The 22,603-nt window shown below is 44.5% G+C and overlaps 1 protein-coding gene across 1 annotated transcript in view; it reads left to right on the forward strand.

Moving 5' to 3' along the window:
* UBR4 (ubiquitin protein ligase E3 component n-recognin 4) overlaps window positions 1–22,603 on the forward strand; it is a 136,198-nt gene that overhangs the window by 31,747 nt on the left and 81,848 nt on the right. The window contains 23 exon segments of the mRNA XM_047728541.1: window positions 828–964; window positions 967–1,109; window positions 1,728–1,863; window positions 2,770–2,849; window positions 3,490–3,618; window positions 5,492–5,674; window positions 5,827–5,949; window positions 6,039–6,268; window positions 7,620–7,741; window positions 9,112–9,209; window positions 10,917–11,074; window positions 11,790–11,999; window positions 13,079–13,180; window positions 13,485–13,585; window positions 13,827–14,025; window positions 14,417–14,605; window positions 15,246–15,309; window positions 16,835–17,026; window positions 18,027–18,097; window positions 18,192–18,339; window positions 18,803–19,030; window positions 19,899–20,069; window positions 21,785–21,967. Coding sequence (XP_047584497.1) covers window positions 828–964; window positions 967–1,109; window positions 1,728–1,863; window positions 2,770–2,849; window positions 3,490–3,618; window positions 5,492–5,674; window positions 5,827–5,949; window positions 6,039–6,268; window positions 7,620–7,741; window positions 9,112–9,209; window positions 10,917–11,074; window positions 11,790–11,999; window positions 13,079–13,180; window positions 13,485–13,585; window positions 13,827–14,025; window positions 14,417–14,605; window positions 15,246–15,309; window positions 16,835–17,026; window positions 18,027–18,097; window positions 18,192–18,339; window positions 18,803–19,030; window positions 19,899–20,069; window positions 21,785–21,967 — 3,397 coding nt within the window.

The raw sequence follows: 22,603 nt of genomic DNA on the forward strand, positions 1-22,603 counted from the left end.
GAAGACCAGGGAGTGGGGGAGGGGGAATGGGGGTGAGGGAAACCCATATTAAAACACAAATCTCTTCCCTAATAGCCAAAGGCAGTGGAAACAGTTGGCTATATTCATTCCTTTTTTGCATAAAAGCTTTTGACACATTTTCTGAATAGTGTAATTTATTTTTTATTGCTTTTTAGTACATTGAGTTATTTTTGAGTGCTATCATGCAGCGATTTTAACCTGTAGTGTAAACTCTCAAGAATTAAGCTGTAGAGTCAAATTATGGAGAAAAGTTAATTGAACTGTTTCTAGTTTATAAAACTGTCCAGGTTTATTAATTAAAAAATGAGACACCTTTTGGGGGAGCTTACGGTTCTTTTTGTGGTTATAAGGGGCAGAATGGGTTTTTTATGCTATTGCCACAGTTGAGAAGGGAAAATATTCTGTGGCCGAATTTACCTTTTTTGTAGCCAAGATTGAGGTTTTTTGTTTTTTTTTTAAAGATTTTATTTATTTATTTGACAGACAGAGATCACAAGTAGACAGAGAGGCAGGCAGAGAGAGAGAGAAGCAGGCTCCCTGCTGAGCAGAGAGCCCGATGCGGGACTCGATCCCAAGACCCTGAGATCATGACCTGAGCCGAAGGCAGCGGCTTAACCCACTGAGCCACCCAGGCGCCCCCAAGATTGAGTTTTTAATCTTCTCTTACATGTAGATTTTTGTCTTCCTTGATTTGTTACAGTAGTGCCTGGGTTTAAAAAGCGTAACTCTTCCAGCCCTTGACATTGTAACTCTTGGGGGATGTTCTGACTTCCTCCACCAGACACGTTCTCCTTTTCTCTGGGTAGGTTTTTGTCGACAATGAAGCAGAACGCCCTGCAAGGGGTGGTGCCCAACGAGACGGAAGACTTGAATGTAGAGCACCTCCAGCTGCTGCTCCTCATTTTCCACAACTTCACTGAGAAAGGCCGGAGGGCCATCCTGACCCTTTTGTGCAGATCATCCAGGAGCTGAGCGCCAACATGGATGCTCAGGCGCGCTCCGTGCCCCTCATCCTGGCTCGTCTCCTTCTGATCTTCGATTATCTGCTTCATCAGTACTCCAAAGCCCCTGTGTATCTGTTTGAGCAGGTATAGACGAACACGTTGTTTTTGCGTTTTTCTTCTTGAGTTGCCATGGTCCAAAGCAAAATGACCTGCTGACTTTAGGTTTTAGGCATTTGTTGTGGTAGGTTCATGATTAACCTTGGGAAGACCCCTGGACTTGTGTATGTGCACTCACACTTTGTATCTAGCTAGGAGCAGGACATGTAGGTTATTCGATTTGATGGTTTTGTGAAAATTGGATTATAGGTTCTGTTTACAGGTGTCCTTTGAATTAACCCACTTTACCTGGTGTCCAGCTCAGTGCCCTGAGCATCTGCCCTTTTTGAATGTTTGTTAGCAGTTGAAGGTTGGTTGAGCAGTAAGTTTTATGGATTAGTGAACTCTTCTATTGTAGGGATTCAGCATGAGGGTGGGATGGCCAGTTAAGGATTTTTCAGCATTTCCTAAAATGTTTGCTTGAGCCCTGTTCCCATCATACTTTAGCAAAAAGATGCTCCCCAAAGAAGTCACAGAAAAATCAAAACTTTATGTTGGTTTGTGAGTTTCCCCAGCTTTGATATATTGATCATTTATCACACCTGCAGTGAGATGCGGAATGTGGCTATGTTTCTTTTTTTAATTTGAGTATTTGTGTTTTAAAAGGTGCAGCATAACTTGCTGAGTCCTCCTTTTGGGTGGGCACATGGATCCCAGGACAGCAGCAGCCGCCGGGCGCCCGCCCCTCTCTATCATGGGTTCAAAGAAGTAGAAGAAAACTGGTCTAAGCATTTCTCATCAGGTCAGAAGGAAGATTGTCTGTAAGAAGCTGACTCATTGGTTTTCATTGAGGGGATTGAATTTGGTACTTACAGACTGTTTAAGATTTAGTCTGTTCCCTATAGGTGGCAAATACCAAGGGATTCAAAACATTTTTAGAAATAGACTGTCACATATCCCACATTGACTTAAAAACAAAAGGCAAAACAACATTGAGGCGCAAGAATTAGGAACTCTTGTGTCTACTCATAGAGTACAGTGCGTGGGTTCCTGCCGCTCTGAATGAGTACATTTAATTTTCCATAGGGGTATGGTTTGAGCCCATAGGCTAAATATCTTTTTGGGTCATGGTGGGATACTGTTCAGAAAATAATGGGAGCTATGACCTTCTCTCTGGTGTCTCTCAGGAGTGGTTGTCCATTCTTTTCATGAAGTGCCTCTTGTGTTCATTTTTCGTGTGTGTTTGCTCATCCTGAGGCTTGTTGCTGTTAAATGCATTTTGTGGAAACTCTCATCAAGCCTGTGTATGAATTCACATCACTGGGATCTATTACTTAGTCCCTTTGATATTGGGGAGACAGCATTTAAATTTAATGCAGTTAGTCAAAGACCCAGTTTTAATGATTAACTTGGTGATTGTAAGAGCACTTCTGATACCTTCTAGAGGAGTGGTTCTTAACTAGGGATGATCGAGCCCCTCCCCCACTGCAGACCCTTGGCAATGTCTGGAGACCTTTTTGGTTGTCACAGTGGGAGGGTGCTAAACATCCTGTCATGCACAGGACCGAAGCCGTTACGTGGCTGTCAGTAGTACCAAGGCTGTTTGTGTCTTCAAGTGTCCAAAGTGTTTTCTTAGTTTTTACATTTTAGACTTGCTAAGAAGAGTTGAGAATGTAACCATTCTTTTAACGAGCCCATTGTTTTTCAGATGCTGTCCCACAACCCAGATTCTACTGTGTCCTGTCCCCGGAAGCCTCAGAGGATGATTTGAACCGACTCGATTCTGTGGTACCAGGAATTTTAAAACCCCATTTTACATGTGGGTCAGATGGTTTCCACCAAAATCAGTCTGTCAGGGGAAAAAGGGAATGACTTGGTTTTTGTAATGAGGGAATTTGGCCTGTATTAGGATTTGAACTTATTCTAGAAGGAAAATGTTATTTGCCGGGCTCCACTTTCGCTGTAGGGGCACCTTCTTCCTGTCTCTAGCATCTTCACGTGTAGATATATTTTTTAATATTTATTTGTCAGAGAGAGAAGGGGAGAGAGGCAACACAAGCGGGGGAGTGGGGAGGGAGAAGCAGGCTTCTTGCTGAGCAGGGAGCCCGGCGTGGGGCTCGATCCCAGGATCCTGAGAGCATGACCTGAGCTGAAGGTAGACAGTTAACGACTGAGCCTCCCAGGCACCTTCTAGATATTTTTAATGACAAAAATAGTTGCCTCATTCTAATGCCTGCCCTTCTGTGCTCATAATAACCCATAAACCGAGAGAGGTCCCTGAGTGGGAATCTTGCTGCAATGAGAAATTCGTACCTATAATTTGAATGAGGTATTTTGCCGGTCATGAGGTTAAATGATAGTGTATGGATGGGTAGTAGACAATGTATATCAGAAGGTAAGAAAAAATATTTTTTTCCCTCAATATTAGGCATGTGATGTTCTTTTCTCTAAGCTTGTCAAGTACGATGAGCTTTACACCGCACTGACGGCCCTGCTTGCGGCTGGATCCCAGCTTGATACTGTCAGGAGAAAGGAAAACAAGAACGTAACGGCCCTGGTAAGACCACTGAAGCCCAGGCTGATTATTATTACTATTATTTTTTAAGACTTTATTTATTTATTTATTTGACAGAGAGATAGCGAGAGAGAGGGAGCATAAGCAGGGGGAGTGGGAGAGGGAGAAGCAGGCTCCTCGCTGACCAGGGAGCCTGATGCTGGGCTCCATCCCAGGGCCTGGGGTTATGATCTGAGCCGAAGGCAGACACTAAATGATTGAGCCACCCAGATGTCCCACCCAGGCTGATTTTTAAAGAGTTTAGAATGTGATAATTGGGTAGTGGTTCTACCAGAAATATCTTTTTGGGATCTAATCAGTTACTGAACTACCTGTTTCCAGAACTGACAGATGCTTAAGTTTTGTTTTTTTTAAGGTTTTATTTATTTGCGAGAGAGAGAGAGAGAGAGATTGGGAGTGAGCACGAGTGTGGAGGGAGCAGAATGGGCAGAATGAGAAACAGGCTCCCCTCTGAGCAGGGAGCCAGATGTGAGGCTTGATCCCAGGACCCAGGGATCATGCCCTGAGCTGACGGCAGATGCCTAACCAACTGAGCCACGCAAGGCGCCCTGATCGTTCAGTATTTTTATGTGTTTGGGTAGTTATATTCACTTTAGAGATAATTTAACCATTTTTGCCTTTCTTTTTGTTACATTGAGGGACATATATGACTTTGAGAGTTAATGGCAACCTAAATATCAGACCTTCAGTGAACGATGGTCGATATGTGACAGTGAAAGTCTTCCACTAGTGTTTTTTCCTGTGATTCCATGAATATGTCTCTACCTCTAGAAGCCATAACAGCAATTTAGGCCACAGAAAGGGACATCTGATGATGGGATTGCTGGCCAGGATGATCTGCTCTCTTTTGGTTACTTGGTAAATTCTTGGGGAGCCAGAGTTGTCTTAGAACAGTGACTTTGGCCTGTGAGATGTACACAGGAGGAGCAAGTTACTTATGTGTGTGTGTTATTATTTTCTGCCCTTTTTTTTAAATTTTTTTTTATTTTTTAAATTTTTTTTTTAAAGATTTTATTTATTTATTTGACAGAGAGAAATCACAAGTAGGCAGAGAGGCAGGCAGAGAGAGAGAGGAGGAAGCAGGCTTCCCGCTGAGCAGAAAGCCCGATGTGGGGCTCGAACCCAGGACCTGGGATCATGACCTGAGCCGAAGGCAGCGGCTTAACCCACCCAGGCGCCCCTGCCCTTTTTTTTTTTTTTAAGATTTTATTTATTTGACAGAGATCACAAGTAGGCAGAGAGGCAGGCACAGAGAGAGGATGTGAGCTTATTAGGATTTTGAACTTAGGGATTTGAACTTATTCTAGAAGGAAAATGTTATTTGCTGGGCTCCACTTTTGCTGTAGGGGCACCTTCTTCCTGTCTCTGTTAGCATCTTCAGGTGTTGTTATATATTTTTTTAAGATTATATTTATTTATTTATTTGTCAGAGAGAGAGAGACAGGGAGAGAGACAACACAAGTGGGGGAGTGGGGAGGGAGAAGCAGGCTTCCTGATGAGCAGGGAGCCCGATGTGGGGCTTGATCCCAGAATCCCGGGATCATGACCTGAGCTGACAACTGTCTCTGCTGAGCAGAGAGCCCGATGCGGGGCTTAATCCCTGAGACCGTGACTGGAGGTGAAGGCAGAGGCTTAATCCACTGAGCCACCCAGGCGCCCCTGTTTTCTGCTTTGTTATTAGATAGATTCTCTGTCAAAGACGAGTGGACCAGACTTGTGAGTCAGATCTCAGCTGAAGATCAGGACTGCACACAGTCTGCTCTAAACAGTGTATTTGGAACGGTTCTTGCGGTCTGGAGGCTCATGACACGATACCAAGTGCCACTGCTGTGACCGGTCTCTTTGCTTCTTCCAGGAGGCCTGTGCCCTTCAGTGTTACTTCTTGATACTGTGGAGGATCCTGGGGATTTTGCCACCGTCAAAGACCTACATGAATCAGCTGGCCATGAACTCACCCGAGATGAGTGAATGTGACATCTTACACACCCTGCGCTGGTCTTCCCGCCTCCGCATCAGCTCCTATGTCAACTGGATAAAGGTACGACGGTGTCACATACGGCTTTCTGCTGAGGGGTGGCCAAAGCCACCATGTTCTGTGCTTGTGGGAACTTGTCAGTTTTTAAGGGTAATGAAAGCTTTAGACTCTCTCTGTATTAATCTCCTGAGCGCTTTTTCTTGCTGCCCAAACAGGATCACCTTATCAAACAGGGAATGAAGGTGGAACATGCTGGTTCTCTCCTAGAACTGGCATCCACCAAATGCAGCTCAGTGAAATATGACGTTGAAATTGTAGAGGAATACTTCGCTCGACAGGTATGTTCGTTTTGGGTCCATAATGCCAGGATTTAGCTTCTGCTCTAGCCCTTTGCCACAACTAATTAATATCTTGGGTACTTTTGAAGATCTCATCATTCTGTAGCATCGACTGTACCACCATTTTGCAACTCCATGAAATTCCAAGTCTGCAGTCCATCTACACCCTTGATGCTGCCATCTCGAAGGTCCAGGTCTCCCTCGATGAGCATTTTTCCAAGATGGCTGCCGAGACAGATCCTCATAAGTCGTCTGAGATCACCAAGAACCTCCTTCCAGCCACGCTACAACTCATTGACACCTACGCATCGTTCACTAGGTACGATGGGCTGCCTGATCACAGATGTTGGAAATGGGGAGTTTAGATTCTTGGGTGGTTTATTTTCTTTAGAAGCCTGAAAATTCTTCAATTTGAACTTAGTGGTTCTGCGTACTGTTCACTGTGCAGATCCTTAATGACTCAGAATCTTACATTTTTTCTTTTTGTCAGCCTAAGGTTTTTTTCCCTCTCAGTAAAATGTTTTTTTCTCTAATACAAAGAAAGGGATGCCTGATGAGAGAATTTTCAAATAGTTCAGGAAGAGTCAAGAAGTTGTTTGATTTCTGTGAACCTTTAAATATTTTCTAGCATTTTACTTGTAGGATATAAGGAAAGATAATGAAATTTCCCAAAACATGTCATTTTTGTCATGCACTAAGATGAAGCTTTAAATGCTCTTTCAGTTTCATATAGGTAGAGAAACAAATTTTGTAATGAGTCAGGGAGTGTTTTGAAATCCAGTCTTTTCTAAAATAATACACATTGCAAATTTCATGCCCTATAGAACTAGCTCTGCATGATGTTTAATCTACTTTTCAGTGTATGCAGGTGGGGAGTTTATTCACAAAATAAGATTTCTAGCTTTTCTTACATAGGATGAACTGGTAAAACTGGGTCTGACTTGCCACATGACATTAGCACACTGTAGTCAAGGGGTGGCTACCTCACGTAGCTGTTCTTACTGGGCCCCTTTATGCTCATTTACTTTCTCTGGTCCCAATAGGATTTCACCGTTCAGCTCCTGCTCTGTGGAGCTTTTTTTTTTTTTTTTGTTAAAGATTTTATTTATTTATTTGATTCCAGAGAGAGATCACAAGTAGGCAGAGGGGTAGGCAGAGAGAGAGAGAGAAGAAGCAGGCTCCCTGCTGAGCAGGGAGCCTGATGTGGGGCTCGATCCCAGGACCCTGGGATCATGACCCAAGCTGAAGGCAGAAGCTTTAACCCACTGAGTCACCCAGGTGCCCCCGCAGTATTATATTTTATTTACTGACAAAAATCTGCATATAAATTATGCAGTTAAAATTCCTGTTATTCGAAGGTGAACCGTACTTCTCAGATCCTTCAGTATATACACAGCCCATCTTTCAGGGCCAGGGGGAGGCGGGTAGATAGTGTTCAATGTTTGCCAAGCTCATTTGTCCTGGAATTGTGTTTTGGGAACATTTCAGAGGATGGGATGTTCTTTGGAAGATAGCTACCCCTTGGAATTTTTACGAGATCACAAAGGGGCAGGGACTGTAAACTACATTTAATAGAGGTGCAGGTGTTTGAGTTTGTCTAGGGCAGTTTCTTCTAACTGTGATGGGAGTAGATTCTTCAGCTTTCATGTATCCCCTGTTTGTTTTCTCAGAGCCTATTTGCTACAGAACTTTAATGAAGAAGGATCCACTGAAAAACCTTCCCAGGACAAACTGCATGGCTTTGCTGCTGTTTTGGCTATTGGCTCTAGTAGGTGCAAGGCGAACACTCTGGGTAAGTGAATGTGCTTTTGAAATGCCTTTACCACTAGTAGGACTAGTCCTACTACTTCTCTACCTGTCCACTGACATTTACCACTTACTGGAACCTTTCTGTATGTTGAATGTTGACATAGATTTATCTCTGTCACTCTTCTTGGGAGCTTTATGAAATGTTAGTTTTCCCTTTTTACTCCGTAGGAGACTAAGTCTTAGAGAAGTTAATTTGCCCAAGATCCTACGTCTTGCAGGATATGGCGGCCGGGATCCAACCCAAAGCCATTTGGTTCTAAAGCATTAGCCTGTGTTCTCCGTTTGATTTGTGGAGATCAGGAAGATTGGCGAGCTGCTGCTTTGTGCTGGGCAAACCTCTTCCCTGTGTTAGGAATGATCTGGTAGAAATGGAGGATGGGGAAGCAAAAGGACCTGAGGAGGACTGGAGTTAAGAGCAGTCATTACAGTCTCGATTTATAACTGTCTGTATTTTCCTGAATTGCAAGCGTTAACATACCCTTCCAGCGTTCAGGTAGTCACACTTTTGGAAATTAAATTCTCCTACTTCATGGAATGCTGGCGTTTTTTGTTTCTGTTTTTGTTTTAGATTTTATTTATTTATTTGGCAGAGGGCACAAGCAGAGAGAGCAGCAGAGGGAGAGGGTGAAGCAGGCTCCCCACTGAACAGGGAGCCTGACATGGGGCTCAATCCCAGGACCCGGGGATCATGACCTGAGCTGAAGGCAGATGCTTAACGACTGAGCCACCCAGGCGCCCCTAGAATGCTGTTCTTGATGTGCATTAAGAATCCTTGCCCTCAGGGGTACCTGGTGACAAAGTTAGTTTAGTTTAGTGTCTGACTCTTGGTTTTGGCTCTGGGTTGTGGGATCAGGCCAGTGTCAGGCTCCGTGCTCAGCGGGGAGTCTGCTTGAGATTCTCTCCCTCTCCTTTGCCCCCACCTTTCTCTAAAATGTATAAATAAACCATAAAAAAAAAAAAAAAAAGAATCCTTGCCCTCAGATTTGTCTTGAGAGGAGATCAGAGTGCTACCTGTCAGTGGAGGGTGTGGGAGGTGCCGAGTAGCGGTCTTAGCCTGACTTGTAGTCACACGTTCCCACTCTGCATTCTGTTTTCAGTTGTTGCCTTTACTTGCAAGATTAGAAAGTGAACATGATAGGAAATGAAAACCTTATAATTGACATTGTTAGCTATTAAGCAATTAGCTAGCTCTTGGATGTAGTACTGCTATTGAAAGATCCATCTAAGTGATTTTAGTAATTCTGCTGACAGCTTGGGCAGTGGTGTCTCTTTCTGCGTTTGGGCTTGGCTTTAAAATAGTATGTGTCATTCTTCTCCCTTGTGATGGGTCGTCATCCTTCTTGTTGCCTCCAGGTCCTACATTGGTTCAGAATTTACCATCCTGGGTGCAGGCTGTGTGTGAATCCTGGAACAACATCAACACCAACGAGTTTCCCAACATTGGATCCTGGGTGAGTGTCTGCTGTCACAGTAGCGATGCGGAGCGCTAGCCGTTCTGTACTCTGTTCTTATTCCTTAGGCTCAAATTACCTGCCAAGAGGCCTTGGTATGCTGCAATGTATTTGCTATGGCTGAACCGGTAATCAAAGGCTTGATTTACCAAATGGTACTTAAGTGGTTGTTTTGTTAAGAAATCTGTGTTACTGTGTTGTAAGACAGCTGTTTTATTACTCGGGGTCTCCATTTCCTTCTTAATACTGGGATGTGAAGATCAATTGTATTAAATCTAAGGTACCTGGTACAGTCTTTGGCTCCTGAATTCTCAGTAAATGTGAGCTGTTTTCATTTTCTTTTTAGGAAAAATGTCAGGAACCTTCTCCTTTTGTCAGAGTTTTCTAGGGTAGCTTTCAGGTTTTGGATGCTGTTAGAAGACTGGAGTCTCCTATCAGTTTACTTGACCTTTGTGTCTGCTCTGCCCAAGTTACCTCTATTAGTAGATTATCCCCTTGCTATAGTTCTTCGGGAGAGTCAAGTGTTATAATCTTGTTATCCTTGCTTTATAATCATGAGCTCTATTTACATCACCCGGAGCTATAGCAGAAGGATAATGAAGATATTTTAACGGAGACTCTGATGCTTTGCAAAATATACCTCCTTCTTAACTATTAGACATAGTAGTTTTAGTGTTAAGTAGAATATATTGTAATTATTTGAAAACTGGTATTGGGTATCTTAACTTTGTACTAACATTTTCACTTATTAGCTTTTTTTTTTTTTAAAAGAGGTGGAGGGGGGCGCCTGGGTGGCTCAGCGGGTTAAGCCGCTGCCTTCGGCTCAGGTCATGATCTCAGGGTCCTGGGATTGAGCCCCGCATCGGGCTCTCTGCTCGGCGGAGAGCCTGCTTCCTCCTCTCTCTCTGCCTGCCTCTCTGCCTGCTTGTGATCTCTCTCTGTCAAATAAATAAATAAAAAATCTTTAAAAGAGGTGGAGGGAGGGGAGGGGCAAAGGGAGAGAGAAAGAAGCTTAAGCAGACTCCCCTGCTGAGTTCGGAGCCTGATGCGGGCTCCATTCCATGACCCTAATAAGATCTAATGAGCTGAGCTGAAACCAAGAGTTGATGCTCAGCTGACAGCCCCAACGCGCCTGAGAGAGAACCTTTTTTTTTTTTTTAAAGATTTTATTTATTTATTTGACAGACAGAGATCACAAGTAGGCAGAGAGGCAGGCAGAGAGAGAGGAGGAAGCAGGCTCCCTGCTGAGCAGGGAGCCCGATGTGGGGCTCGATCCCAGGACCCTGGGACCATGACCTGAGCCGAAGGCAGAGGCTTTAACCCACTGAGCCACCCAGGTGCCCCCCGAGAGAGAGAATATTAAGCAGGTTCCATGCCCAGTGCAGAGCCCGACATGGGGCTGGATCTCATGACCCTGAGATCATAACCTGAGCTGTTGGACACTCAACCGACTGAGCGACCCAGGCACCCCTTAACTTTTTAAATTTTGCGTTACCTTTATACTAATTAAAATTAGTTAACTGCTTCCTTTGCTTCACCCTGCTTTCCTTCTCAGGATGAGTAATAGTGTATACTGAGTAGAGCCATTGTCCAGAAACCTCAATGGGGTCTTAGTTTATGCCAGTTGGTTCTTTTCCCCGTTCGTGAGAATTTCATCCTGGGTAGATAGATGATCAGTCCTTTCATGTCTGTTTTGCTTCCTTTCAGCGCAATGCCTTTGCTAATGACACCATCCCTTCAGAGAGTTACATCAGTGCTGTGCAGGCTGCTCACTTGGGGACTCTTTGTGGCCAAAGTCTGCCCCTGGCTGCTTCCCTAAAGCACACTCTCCTCTCACTGGTCAGGCTGACCGGAGATCTTATTGTGTGAGTAGCTACTACGGAGCCCTGTGTGCTCTCTGTTCCTGTGTTCCTTCATAGCTAAATGAAGATGGAGTTTGTCATCAGTAATCATGCTTTCCTTGCATGCTTCTGTAGCAAAGAGAGTCTGGTTTCAGAGTGGAGTGTGAGCACTGACCTAGAATGTGATGTGGCAGAATACCTCCTTCCCTCTTGCAGGAAAGACCATGCAGGCTTTTAATCATACCGTAATTTTGAGGTGCAGGTGGCAGTGATGTATTTCAAATCCTGCATCTCCAGAATCCTCGTGGGAGTGAGCCTCTCCTCCTATGGGGTCTGGGGCAGGCCAGTGGAGGTAGTGCTTTGGCTGCCTATACGTAGGGCCTGGGTGAAAGCCTCGATCATACTGCCTTAACCATGATCCAGGTTCCTGGCAGTCCTGTGAAAGTTGTCTGGGATGGGTTGATTTTCTTTTCTGAATATTGGAAAATGCATCTTACATTGTTTAACATTTTAATAAATGTGGTTTATGTGTGGAAATGGTTTTGTTTCTGATATAATAACGAAAAATGAAATTATGAAGTTGTATGATTGTACCTATGTAAAAAATAACTATCAGGGGGAAAAAGACGGGAATAAAAGTCCTCCTGTCTCAGTAAATGATTGAGTTGCCCTGTCCTTGCCTTTGCACCTTTGTGGGGAGAGTATATTCACTAACATGGTTCTGTTTTCTTTGCTGAAGTTGGTCCGATGAGATGAACCCGCCACAGGTAATTCGGACCCTTCTTCCCCTTCTTTTGGAGTCAAGCACTGAGAGTGTCGCTGAGATCAGTAGCAACTCCCTGGAGCGCATCCTGGGCCCCGCGGAGTCTGAGGAGTTCTTGGCTCGAGTGTATGAGAAGCTGATCACTGGCTGTTATAACATTCTGGCCAATCATGCAGATCCCAATAGGTGAGCCTGATGGGGACAGTCAGGCTCCCATGACCTCCTGCTGCTCGCAGTGGAATGTACCAGCGCTGGCTTCTCTGTGCCTTTAATTAATGGCTTATTGTGCTTTTTAACAGAAAGTTCATTTTATGAACAGAAAGAACATTTTATGTTCTTGTGAACACGCACGAAAGGTTATTTGGAATCCGCTTTTATGATTAATTGTTAGGAATCAATGTTGAGAAAGCAGAAGGCTTAAGGTTCAGATTTGGAAACTTTAAGTAATTGAACAGATGCTTGTCAAGCGCCGTACTTGATGTAATGAACTGTACAGAGGAGCCTCATAAAATTTCTTTCTTTTTTTTTTTTTTTTGCTTCATAGAATTTCTAATACTTTTGGAACTGTACCTCTGAGATGGGTGGTAGGGAATTAGGCAGGTGGTCTCTCACCACCGCTTGACTTTGGTGGTTTAGGCCATGGTGATGTGGGTGGGTCCCCAAGAGCAGTGGAGGAAGTTGTAGCTTCGTCCCACTGAGAACTGTACTAATGTACTTGCCTCCCTTCCTTCCTCTTTCTCTCTCTCGACTTCTTTTTCTTTCTTTCTTTTTTTTTCTATACTTTGAAACAGCAGCAATGATTCTTTGAACTCTAAGCTGTTGACTACCTTCTTTAACTAAGATTTTAGGAACTTTTTTGTTTCGTTATAGTTTAATGTGTTAGATATACTGAGCTCCTGTGTAGCCAGGCTTAATGCTAAGCTTTGAAATTTTTTAAAAAAGATTTTATTTACTTATTTGACAGAGAGAGAGGGAGAACACAAGCAGGGGGGCAGCATGTAGAGGGTGAGGGAGAAGGAGGCTCCCCGCTGAGCAGGGAACCCGGTGTAGGGGTTGATCCCAGGACCCTGGGATCATGACCTGAGCCGAAGGCAGACGTTTAACTGACTGAGCCACCCAGGCATCCCTTATGCTAAGCTTTTTAAAAAAAAGTGACTATTGCTCTTGAAGTTCAGTCATAAAGTTTGGATTTTTAAAAATCAGTATTAGGAAGACATTGAAACAGACCTTATTTCTGGTAGTTAATTTTTCTTTTTAATCCTCAGTGGACTGGATGAATCCATCTTGGAGGAATGTCTCCAGTATTTGGAAAAGCAACTGGAAAGCAGCCAGGCTCGTAAAGCTATGGAGGAATTTTTCTCTGAGAGGTGAGCTGTATTTTGTTTTACTCGGTGAACATTTTTCGAATGTCTTAGGTATTTTTTCCCTCAGGGAACACTTGAAGCCTGCTTTAGGTATTTGTACTGTGGGGAGGACTTAGATTAATTGCTCATTCTTCAGGTTGAAGGGGTGACGTCATGATGAGGGGTCGACTTCATGAAAAACTAGGGTCGTTGACTGACCAGTGACCAGTTCCCCTAGGGGAGATGACATCGTGAAGAAATAGAAGCGGATGCCTTTTTATATGAGGCTTAATGTGATTCTCCCTTGTCCCCCCCTTCTGCCTCCCAGTGGAGAACTCGTGCAGATCATGATGGCGACAGCCAATGAGAACCTCTCTGCTAAATTCTGTAACCGAGTTTTGAAATTCTTCACCAAACTCTTCCAGCTGAGTGAGTGACAGCTTTTAGTAATCTTCTTATGGGAACTTTGATGTCCAGCTAATACTGTGCATATCTTCTGCCCAAGTGTAACTACCGAGTAACAAGTGCAGAGAATCCCTGCAAGGACGTTGGGAAGGAAGTTGAAAACTTGCTCAAAGCCTTTCCTTCCCCCTTTCCTGGCTCCCAGTCAGCACCTTCCCCCCGTCCCTCACCCTCCTTCACTGACCATAGCCTCTCGGTCTGTCCCTAGCTGAGAAGAGCCCTAACCCGAGCCTTCTGCATCTCTGTGGCTCTCTGGCACAGCTGGCTTGTGTGGAGCCAGGGCGCCTCCAGGCCTGGCTCACCCGCATGACTGCGTCACCCCCGAAAGACTCTGACCAGCTGGATGTGATTCAGGAGAACCGACAGCTGTTGCAGCTGTTGACCGCGTACATTGTTCGGGAAAACAGGTAGAACAGATGCATTTGGGTCCTGTCCCTAAGGGGCCAGGTGAATGTTGGGAGCATTGGCTGCATTCTTCCCTTCAGGCATTGGTCCTTAGTGTTTTGAGCAATTTGGGAGCTCCCTGCAGTAGACGAAGGAATCTAGTAGAGCTCCTTAATTTCTCCTGTGGAAAAACTTCTGCAGTGACTGGGCCTGTCAGTTGTCAGATGGGTGACTGTTTTGTGCTCTCATGGCTGAAGTCCAAAACTGGGTGCATATATATGGAGTGGGGAGGAAGGGGACGGGGAGCGTCATGTGTTGAATGTCTAATTTTCAACATCTCTTACTTTTATAAATTTAGAAGTACAGTCAGATTCCTGTTGTTTACTTACTAATTTGCGGTTTCCTGTCTACCAGCCAAGTTGGGGAAGGTGTGTGTGCTGTGCTTCTAGGCACCCTGATCCCCATGGCGACGGAGATGTTGGCCAATGGTGACGGGACTGGTTTCCCCGAACTCATGGTTGTGATGGCCACCCTGGCTAGTGCAGGTCAAGGTGCTGGCCATCTTCAGCTTCACAATGCTGCTGTGGACTGGCTGAGTAGATGGTAAGATGATGAAATTGGAGGGGCCTATCTATAGGTGCAGCATTGCTCTTAGAAAAAAGGGGGATAATGAATTGCAAGTTATTTGTAGGTTGGGGTGAGTATAAAAGAACTTAAGTATCTACTTTTTTTTTTTTAAAGATTTTATTTATTTGTTTGACAGAGATCACAAGTAGGCACAGAAGCAGGCAGAGGGGTGGAGGGGGAGAAGCAGGCTCCCTGCTGATGCGGGGCTCGATCCCAGGTCCCTGGGATCATGACCCGAGCCGAAGGCAGAGGCTTAACTCACTGAGCCACCCAAGTGTCCCGTCTCTACCTTTTCATTGGGGATTGAGGGAGTAGTTTTTAAGTTTGTAAGTTTGTAAGTGTTCATTTGAGACTCAGTCTACATTCTTAGTAGGGATTCCTCTTCATTATTCCTAGGAGAAGTCTAAGGAAAATTGTATCAAGTGTCAGTGATAAGACCAGAGTGTCCCCACCACACCTAAGATCAGAGCACCCCACACCTCGGTGTTTTCTAAGAATGTCTTTGCGTCCCAGTGTCACAAATTGATGCAGGATTCATGAAACTGCTTCCTTTTGTTCAGTTCCTTGGGTGATGTTTGTGCCTCCCCTGCCCCTCCTTTTTTTTCCTTTGGGACAGTAAGAAATACCTGTCACAGAAGAATGTGGTGGAAAAACTGAATGCCAATGTAATGCATGGAAAGGTAAGCGAAGTGCAGCGTGACAGCAGTTAGGGAGTGATGATTTTTCTTTGTGGTCATGTAGAAGGCTCTTCTTTTGACTGGCTTCTGGCCCTGGCCAGCCTGCCTACAATTTCAAAGCCTCGGGAGTGTGTGTACCGTGAACTGTCTGCCCTCCTCGGGCCTCTGCTGGGTCATGACGAGTGATGGGGGGAAATAACAGGGTAAACAAAACATCCAGCTGAATCCTTCTTAAAACCTAGTGAATTCTTGCTATTTTTTAGACATTGGTATGCTGTAGAAAATTGTCCCCTCCTCCTGCATTAGAACTGTGTGCTCTGAGTAGGTCACAGACTGCATTCTCAGCTCTAGTCCACTTACTAGAATCGTTTAATTTACCTGAAAGCTCAGGTCACTGCTGCGAAGGTTTTAAACTGGCAGGAATCCTACATGCAGGCATTCTTTTCTCCCACCTTGCCCCACCCTGAACCTGACATAAAAGCAGCTAAGTGGCCTCTGAGGCCCAGCACTGTACCATTCACGTCTCCTTCCTTCCTTGCTAGTCTTTCTCCTCTTAGCTCTGAATTGTCAGCTTGCAGAGGGAGGGGACTTAGAAATCTGAGGCCTTAATGCCAGGCTGCTGGAATTTTAGGCAAACGTGAGCTACTGGCTGTGGTTTGTTGGAAAACTTTTTGCTTGATTTCTGAAGCTGTTCCTCCCTTACTACATGAATTTAAAACCTAGTAATGTAAATGTTTTTCACTAATGGTTAAGAAAATGTTATTCGTAAGTAAATAGCTAATGAGAGCCCATTCATCCTTTTAATCTAGTCTTTTTTAAATTGAGGTGTCCTTGATATGTAATGCTATATTATTTTCAGGTGTACAACATAATGATTCGATGTTTGGGTAGGTTGTGAAGTGATCATCATAATAAGGCTGGTTAACATCTCTCTCCATACATAGCTCGAAATGTTTCTTTCTTATAATGAGAACTTCTAAGATCTACTCTCTTAATTTACAAATATGCAGTACAGTATATTATTAAGTATGGTCCTCACTGTATGTGCATTATATCCCTGTGACTGTTTATTTCATAACTGGAAGATTCTATCTTTTGAACGTCCTTCATCCATTCTCCACCCACCCACTACTCCTGTCTCTTTTAACTGCCATTCTGTTCTCTTTATTGGTTGTCTTTTTTTGAATGATTTTTGCCTCCAGTTTTATTTTGTTTTTCCTTTTTTTCTTTTTACTTTGTTTTTCTTATTTCAGTTTTACCTCCTATTACGACATTTTGTAGAGCGTTGTCTTCGTGCTTAAGAATGAATGGATCACATTAATTCAATACAGTGTGTTGACTGGCTACATGCGGTCACAGTGTTCAGAGCTGAGGAAATAGATAATTAAAGCCTGTTTTTTGGTCTGCTTTTATACCATGTCTCTCTGATCTTGAGCTTTATTGGGAAGAGTTTGAGAAAACATAGTACACAGTAATCAATATGGAGAATTGAAGTTTCTTGGTTTGTGATGGTGGTCTTCTCTTCCAGCATGTGATAGTCCTGGAGTGCACCTGCCACATTATGTCTTACTTGGCTGATGTCACCAATGCCCTGAGCCAGAGTAATGGTCAAGGCCCAAGTCACCTCTCGGTGGATGGAGAGGAGCGGGCCATTGAGGTGGACTCAGACTGGGTGGAGGAGTTGGCAGTGGAAGAGGAAGACTCCCAGGCTGAGGATTCAGTAAGTACCACGTCACCATCCAGGTGGCCGAGCTGGGTTATTAACGGCTGACTGGCAGTGACAGAGCTCATGCTAACAAGCCTTTGGCCCTCTTTTCTAGCTCCTGTGAGCTTCAAAACTCTCCCACTCCTGTGTGCTTTCTCCCTGTTTGCGTGACTAATGGCAGACTGATTTTACAGGTCTGCAGAGCAAGCTGTAGGGATCTGATCTCTTAGGGAAGGGACTGTTTAATAAGCACATGGCGTCTTCCATCCAGAGTCACTTCCTCTGCAGTTACTCAGTTTTTGTATCCTAAATGGAGCCTTAAGGACGATTTCTTCATGTCAGTGGTCTGGGTTCCTTTACAGTGAAAGCGTAAGATCTCATTTATTTACTTTTTTAAAAGATTTATTTATTAGGGAGAGGGAGGTGGAGCGTGTGTGAGCAGGGGGAGGGGTAGAGGAAGAGAGCGAGAATCCCGAGCAGACTCCCTGCTGAGCACGGAGCCCGATGCTGGGCTCAGCCCCACGATCCTGAGATCGTGACCTGAGCCAAAACCGAGAGTCAGATGTTCAACTGACTGAGCCACCCTGGTGCCCCTGGATTTATTTTTTTTTCTAAGCATGAAACCTTACTCTCTCATCTGGAATTGTAGCACGTTTATAGCTGCAGATTATTTCCAGGAGTAAGTTTTATTGGTCATTTATGAATCGACTGTTTATTCTCTAGGGTGTATTTTTTTTTTTTTTAATTTTTTTTTTTTAAGATTTTTTATTTATTTATTTGACAGAGAGAGATCACAAGTAGACGGAGAGGCAGGCAGAGAGAGAGAGGGAAGCAGGCTTCCTGCTGAGCAGAGAGCCCGATGCGGGACTCGATCCCAGGACCCTGAGATCATGACCTGAGCCGAAGGCAGCGGCTTAACCCACTGAGCCACCCAGGCGCCCCTCTAGGGTGTATTTTTGGGGGTGGTTGTGTAGAAGGATTTATTTCTGATTAAAAAGACTTACTATCTTTAAAGGATGAAGATTCTCTTTGCAATAAACTCTGCACTTTCACGATCACTCAAAAAGAATTCATGAATCAGCATTGGTAAGTGAAGTTCTTTCTTTCAGTTGAGTATTTGTTGGGTCTTGGACTGTTGGCACTGCTTGTGGGCTCATTTGCTCATTCTTATTCTTTGTAGGTACCACTGTCACACCTGCAAAATGGTAGATGGGGTAGGTGTGTGCACAGTTTGTGCTAAGGTGTGCCACAAGGATCATGAGATTTCCTATGCCAAATATGGCTCCTTCTTCTGTGACTGTGGAGCCAAGGAAGATGGCAGCTGTTTGGTGAGAGTTTGGAACATTTGCTGGGTTAGGAGGGGTGATTTGTTAGTGACACAGGGTTGCTGAAGCCAAACTAGGAAATTGCCATATCACCTTCATGGTGGCCCGGGTCTAGGAGTAAGTTCTGGGTCTGTCACTGATCATGGCCTAATAAGCACTTTGCTTAGAATGTTAGAACTTTCAGGGTCTTTAAAAATCTTGTAGTTTAAAAAAAAAAAAAATCTTGCAGTTTTTTTCTAAGACCTACCACAATTTCAGATGTTGTAATTAAGAACTGTGGCTGTGAGTGGTGAAGTATTTTTGTTACTAGGTGTGTACCATGAAGCTTAGAATTCAGGTGTTTGGATATCATTTCAATGGTTGGCCAATTTCTCCTCCAGGTCTGGATTTCCCACCAAGATCTTAGGCAGTGTTTAATCTGTGTTTGTGGTTCAAGCTTTGGGTTTCTGACATTTTCTGTCTCTAGGCGCTGGTGAAGCGAACACCCAGCAGTGGCATGAGCTCCACCATGAAGGAGTCAGCCTTTCAGAGTGAACCCAGGGTTTCCGAGAGTCTGGTGCGCCACACCAGCACTTCTCCAGCGGACAAGGCCAAAGTCACCATCAGCGATGGGAAGGTTGCTGATGAAGAGAAGCCCAAGAAGAGCAGCTTGTGCCGCACAGTGGAGGGTTGCCGAGAGGAGTTGCAGAACCAGGTGGGGGTTCTGGTGGTGCCGGGGACGCTGGGTGGAGTGCGGAGCCGGGTTGGTTGGTTCCCGACCATGTGCAGGCTCTCCTTGCAATGCCCCTGGCGGGGCTGAGAGTTATTTTCTACTTTCTGAGATTACTCATTTTCATGGGATGGATCTGATAGGACGTGTTGTAAGCTCCTGCCTCATAGGGAGGGATTTGAGACTGAGGAGCCCTATGAGGGTTTGTGGGAGGGTGTGTTTTAGTTGTGTAATACCCTAGATCTCCTTTCTTGGCCAGGGTTCCTCATCTAAAGCACAGAATACAGAAAGTGATTTACATGATTGTTTCTTCAGTTTTTTCAAGGATGGCACGTAACCGGAGTAATTCTAGATGCACAGGAGAGAATTCAGCTGATTCTTTTTTTTTTTTTTTTAAGATTTTATTTATTTATTTGACAGAGAGCGATCACAAGCAGGCAGAGAGGCAGGCAGGGAGAGAGGAGGAAGCAGGCTCCCTGCTGAGCAGAGAGCCCAGTGGGGGCTCGATCCCAGGACTCCGAGATCATGACCTGAGCCGAAGGCAGCAGCTTAACCCATTGAGCCACCCAGGCGCCCCAGAATTCAGCTAATTCTGTATGAGGAATGTGTTCTAGCATTAGGGTGTCAACATGGGACGCCTGGTTTAGAAAGATTGCTCTAGAGTTAGTAGCGCGAATCCAGTATTACTGAAAGGAAGAGGTGGCTCAAATATTAAATTGGAAGTGCCCAGATGGGTTTCTAGATTCTGAAGGGTGTTATTGTTATTGGCAAGATGTATTATGATGAGTATGATCCATTATTTTTCTTTTCTTTTTTTTTTTTTTTTCCACTTGTGTATTTGGATTTTTCTCAGGCCAATTTCTCCTTCGCTCCTCTCGTGTTAGACATGCTCAATTTCCTCATGGATGCCATTCAGACCAACTTTCAGCAGGCTTCAGCTGTGGGGAGCAGCAGCCGGGCTCAGCAAGCCCTCCGGGAGCTGCACACAGTGGACAAGGTGGTTGAGATGACAGACCAGCTGATGGTGAGTGCGGCAAGAGCAGCACGATGGCTGACATGGCGCGGTGTGCTGGATCATCTGTGGAATATCCTGAGGATGGCCAATCCCTAGCTAGCCAGCTGGAGAGCCACACGCGAGGTGTGTCTTCAGAAGACACAAGAGCTCATTTGAGCCAACTCAGTGAATAAGTCCACTTTTCATTTCATAAGGATATACGAACCCCCAAGATGTGAGGAACAACATCTGGGGACAGTTATACTAGTGAGACGTTTTTCTCTGTATATAAAGTAGGAGACCTAAGGTTTCAGTGGCTTGCAGAAATCATGTTTGTTGTCTTCTGCTTATAGCCCTTCGGGCAACTATCTTTAGTTTTTTAATAAGAAATGACTTAGAAGGGGCGCCTGAGTGGCTCAGTGGGTTAAGCCTCTGCTTTCGGCTCAGGTCATGATCTCAGGATTCTGGATCGAGCCCCGCATCGGGCTTTCTGCTCAGCAGGGAGCCTGCTTCTGCCTCTCTCTCTCTCTGCCTGCCTCTCTGCCTACTTCTGATCTCTCTCTCTGTCAAATAAATAAAAAATAAATCTTTAAAAAAAAAAAAAAAAAAAGAAATGACTTAGAAGGGGCACCTGGGTGGCTCAGTGGATTAAGCCTCTGCCTTTGGCTCAGGTCATGATCTCAGGGTCCTGGGATTGAGCCCCACATCGGGCTCTCGCTCAGCAGGGAGCCTGCTTCCCGCCCCCCTCCCCTGCCTGCCTCTGCCTACTTGTGATCTCTCTCTCTCTCTCAAATAAATAAATAAAATCTTAAAAAAAAAAAAAGAAGAAATGACTTAGAAGTTGTAAGTCAGTATCTACTTTAAAACCTATTGCTCAAAACCAAGAATAGGAGTTCTGGTGTATACTGCCTATCCTATTTAGCAACAGTGTAAAATAGTAGAGACCATGTAAAGTGTTTGTGCTTCTGAAAGGGAAGTGTACAAATGAACGAGGTATAGGACTAGATCTCACAAGGAGACTTTTTTTTTAAAGATTTTTATTTTATTTTATTTATTTGACAGAGATCACAAGTACACAGAGAGGCAGGCGGGGGGTATGGTTGGGGGGGAAGCAGGCTCCCTGCTGAGCAGAACGTCTGATGCGGGGCTCTATCCTAGGACCCTGAGATCATGACCTGAGCTGAAGGCAGAGGCTTTAACCCACTGAGCCACCCAGGCGCCCCAAGGAGACTGTTTTTAAGGGAAAAACATTCCCTCAGAAATACACACATGTACACACACACACAGATAGATATTCTGGTATTGTAGTGAAAATGAGTCCCAGTTTTACAGTAGTGGCTTTTAGACCTCAAGCTATTAAAGATGGAGCAAGTAAGTGTTGGGATGGTGTTGGTGATCCATAAAGTTGTCGACTCAGTTTTGCCAGGTCGGGTCAATGAAAAACATTCCTGTTACCTCCATCATTCGACTTCCAAAAAGGGTGTTTTAGCATTTTAAGACGCCAGTACTTTGTATTAATTAAATTTAGCTTTGTGAAACATTCACTACGTTGTTTTTATCAGATTGACAGAATTGCTTTGAGAGGCTTACCTGACTGTCCCTGGGTTAGAGACTGGAACCTGTTAACTTTTCGAATGACTGCATCGTGCAGCATCTGCACAGTGGTCTTTATCCATAAATAGTGGATGAATCCACTGGCTCTCTTTGGTTTATTCCTGCCTATTCTCTGCTTCCTTCTTTGCCAGGTTCCCACCTTGGGCTCCCAGGAAGGCGCCTTTGAGAATGTTCGGATGAATTACAGTGGAGACCAGGGCCAGACTATTCGACAGCTTATCAGCGCCCACGTGCTCAGGCGCGTGGCCATGTGTGTGCTCTCCTCTCCGCACGGGCGCCGCCAGCATTTGGCTGTTAGCCATGAGAAAGGGAAGGTGGGTTTCCAGTTCTTTCCTACTCATTTTAGGTCATGTTTATCTTAAGTGCTAACAAAACAGATAGAAGACTGTGCTCAGACTGGCCCCCTGGGAAAAAGTGTTTTGGGTTCCAAGAATGCCTTACAGGACAGAGCTCAATGAGCTTTTCTACTCCAACTCTGAGTTGGTTGATTAAACTTAGAAGCAATGTGACTAGAACAGTTGCCGTTTCTGATGAGTATTTTCTTACTCAAAACCTATCCTTCAGGCCCTTGAGAAAGAGCTTGTGTCTGGTGATTACCGACGACAGCACGGCTCCCAGGCGTGGCATGGTTTGGTTATGCTGGAGGGGAGGGCAGAAGCCAAGAGATGAGAGTCTTCTTGGGAAGACACAGTGTTCCTTATTTAGTTCTTTCCTGCCCTCCCAGCCTGCTGCGGACACAGGGAAGCTTATGTCATTTTAGAGAGCCAGTCAGTAAAAGTTGGAAGGGTGGCAGGTATCTTAACATTTTTCTGTATTCTGGCTTCTCTAGTACTGTTAAAGTTGTTTAAGTTTATCTTATGTGAAAAACAAACTCGAAATCTGTTAAGTCTGTAAGATCCTTCTAAAATACTTCAAAACAAAACAAAACAAAAACAAAACAAAACAAAAAT

Source organism: Lutra lutra, chromosome 4, assembly GCF_902655055.1.
Source record: "Lutra lutra chromosome 4, mLutLut1.2, whole genome shotgun sequence".
Taxonomy (NCBI): Eukaryota; Metazoa; Chordata; class Mammalia; order Carnivora; family Mustelidae; genus Lutra; species Lutra lutra.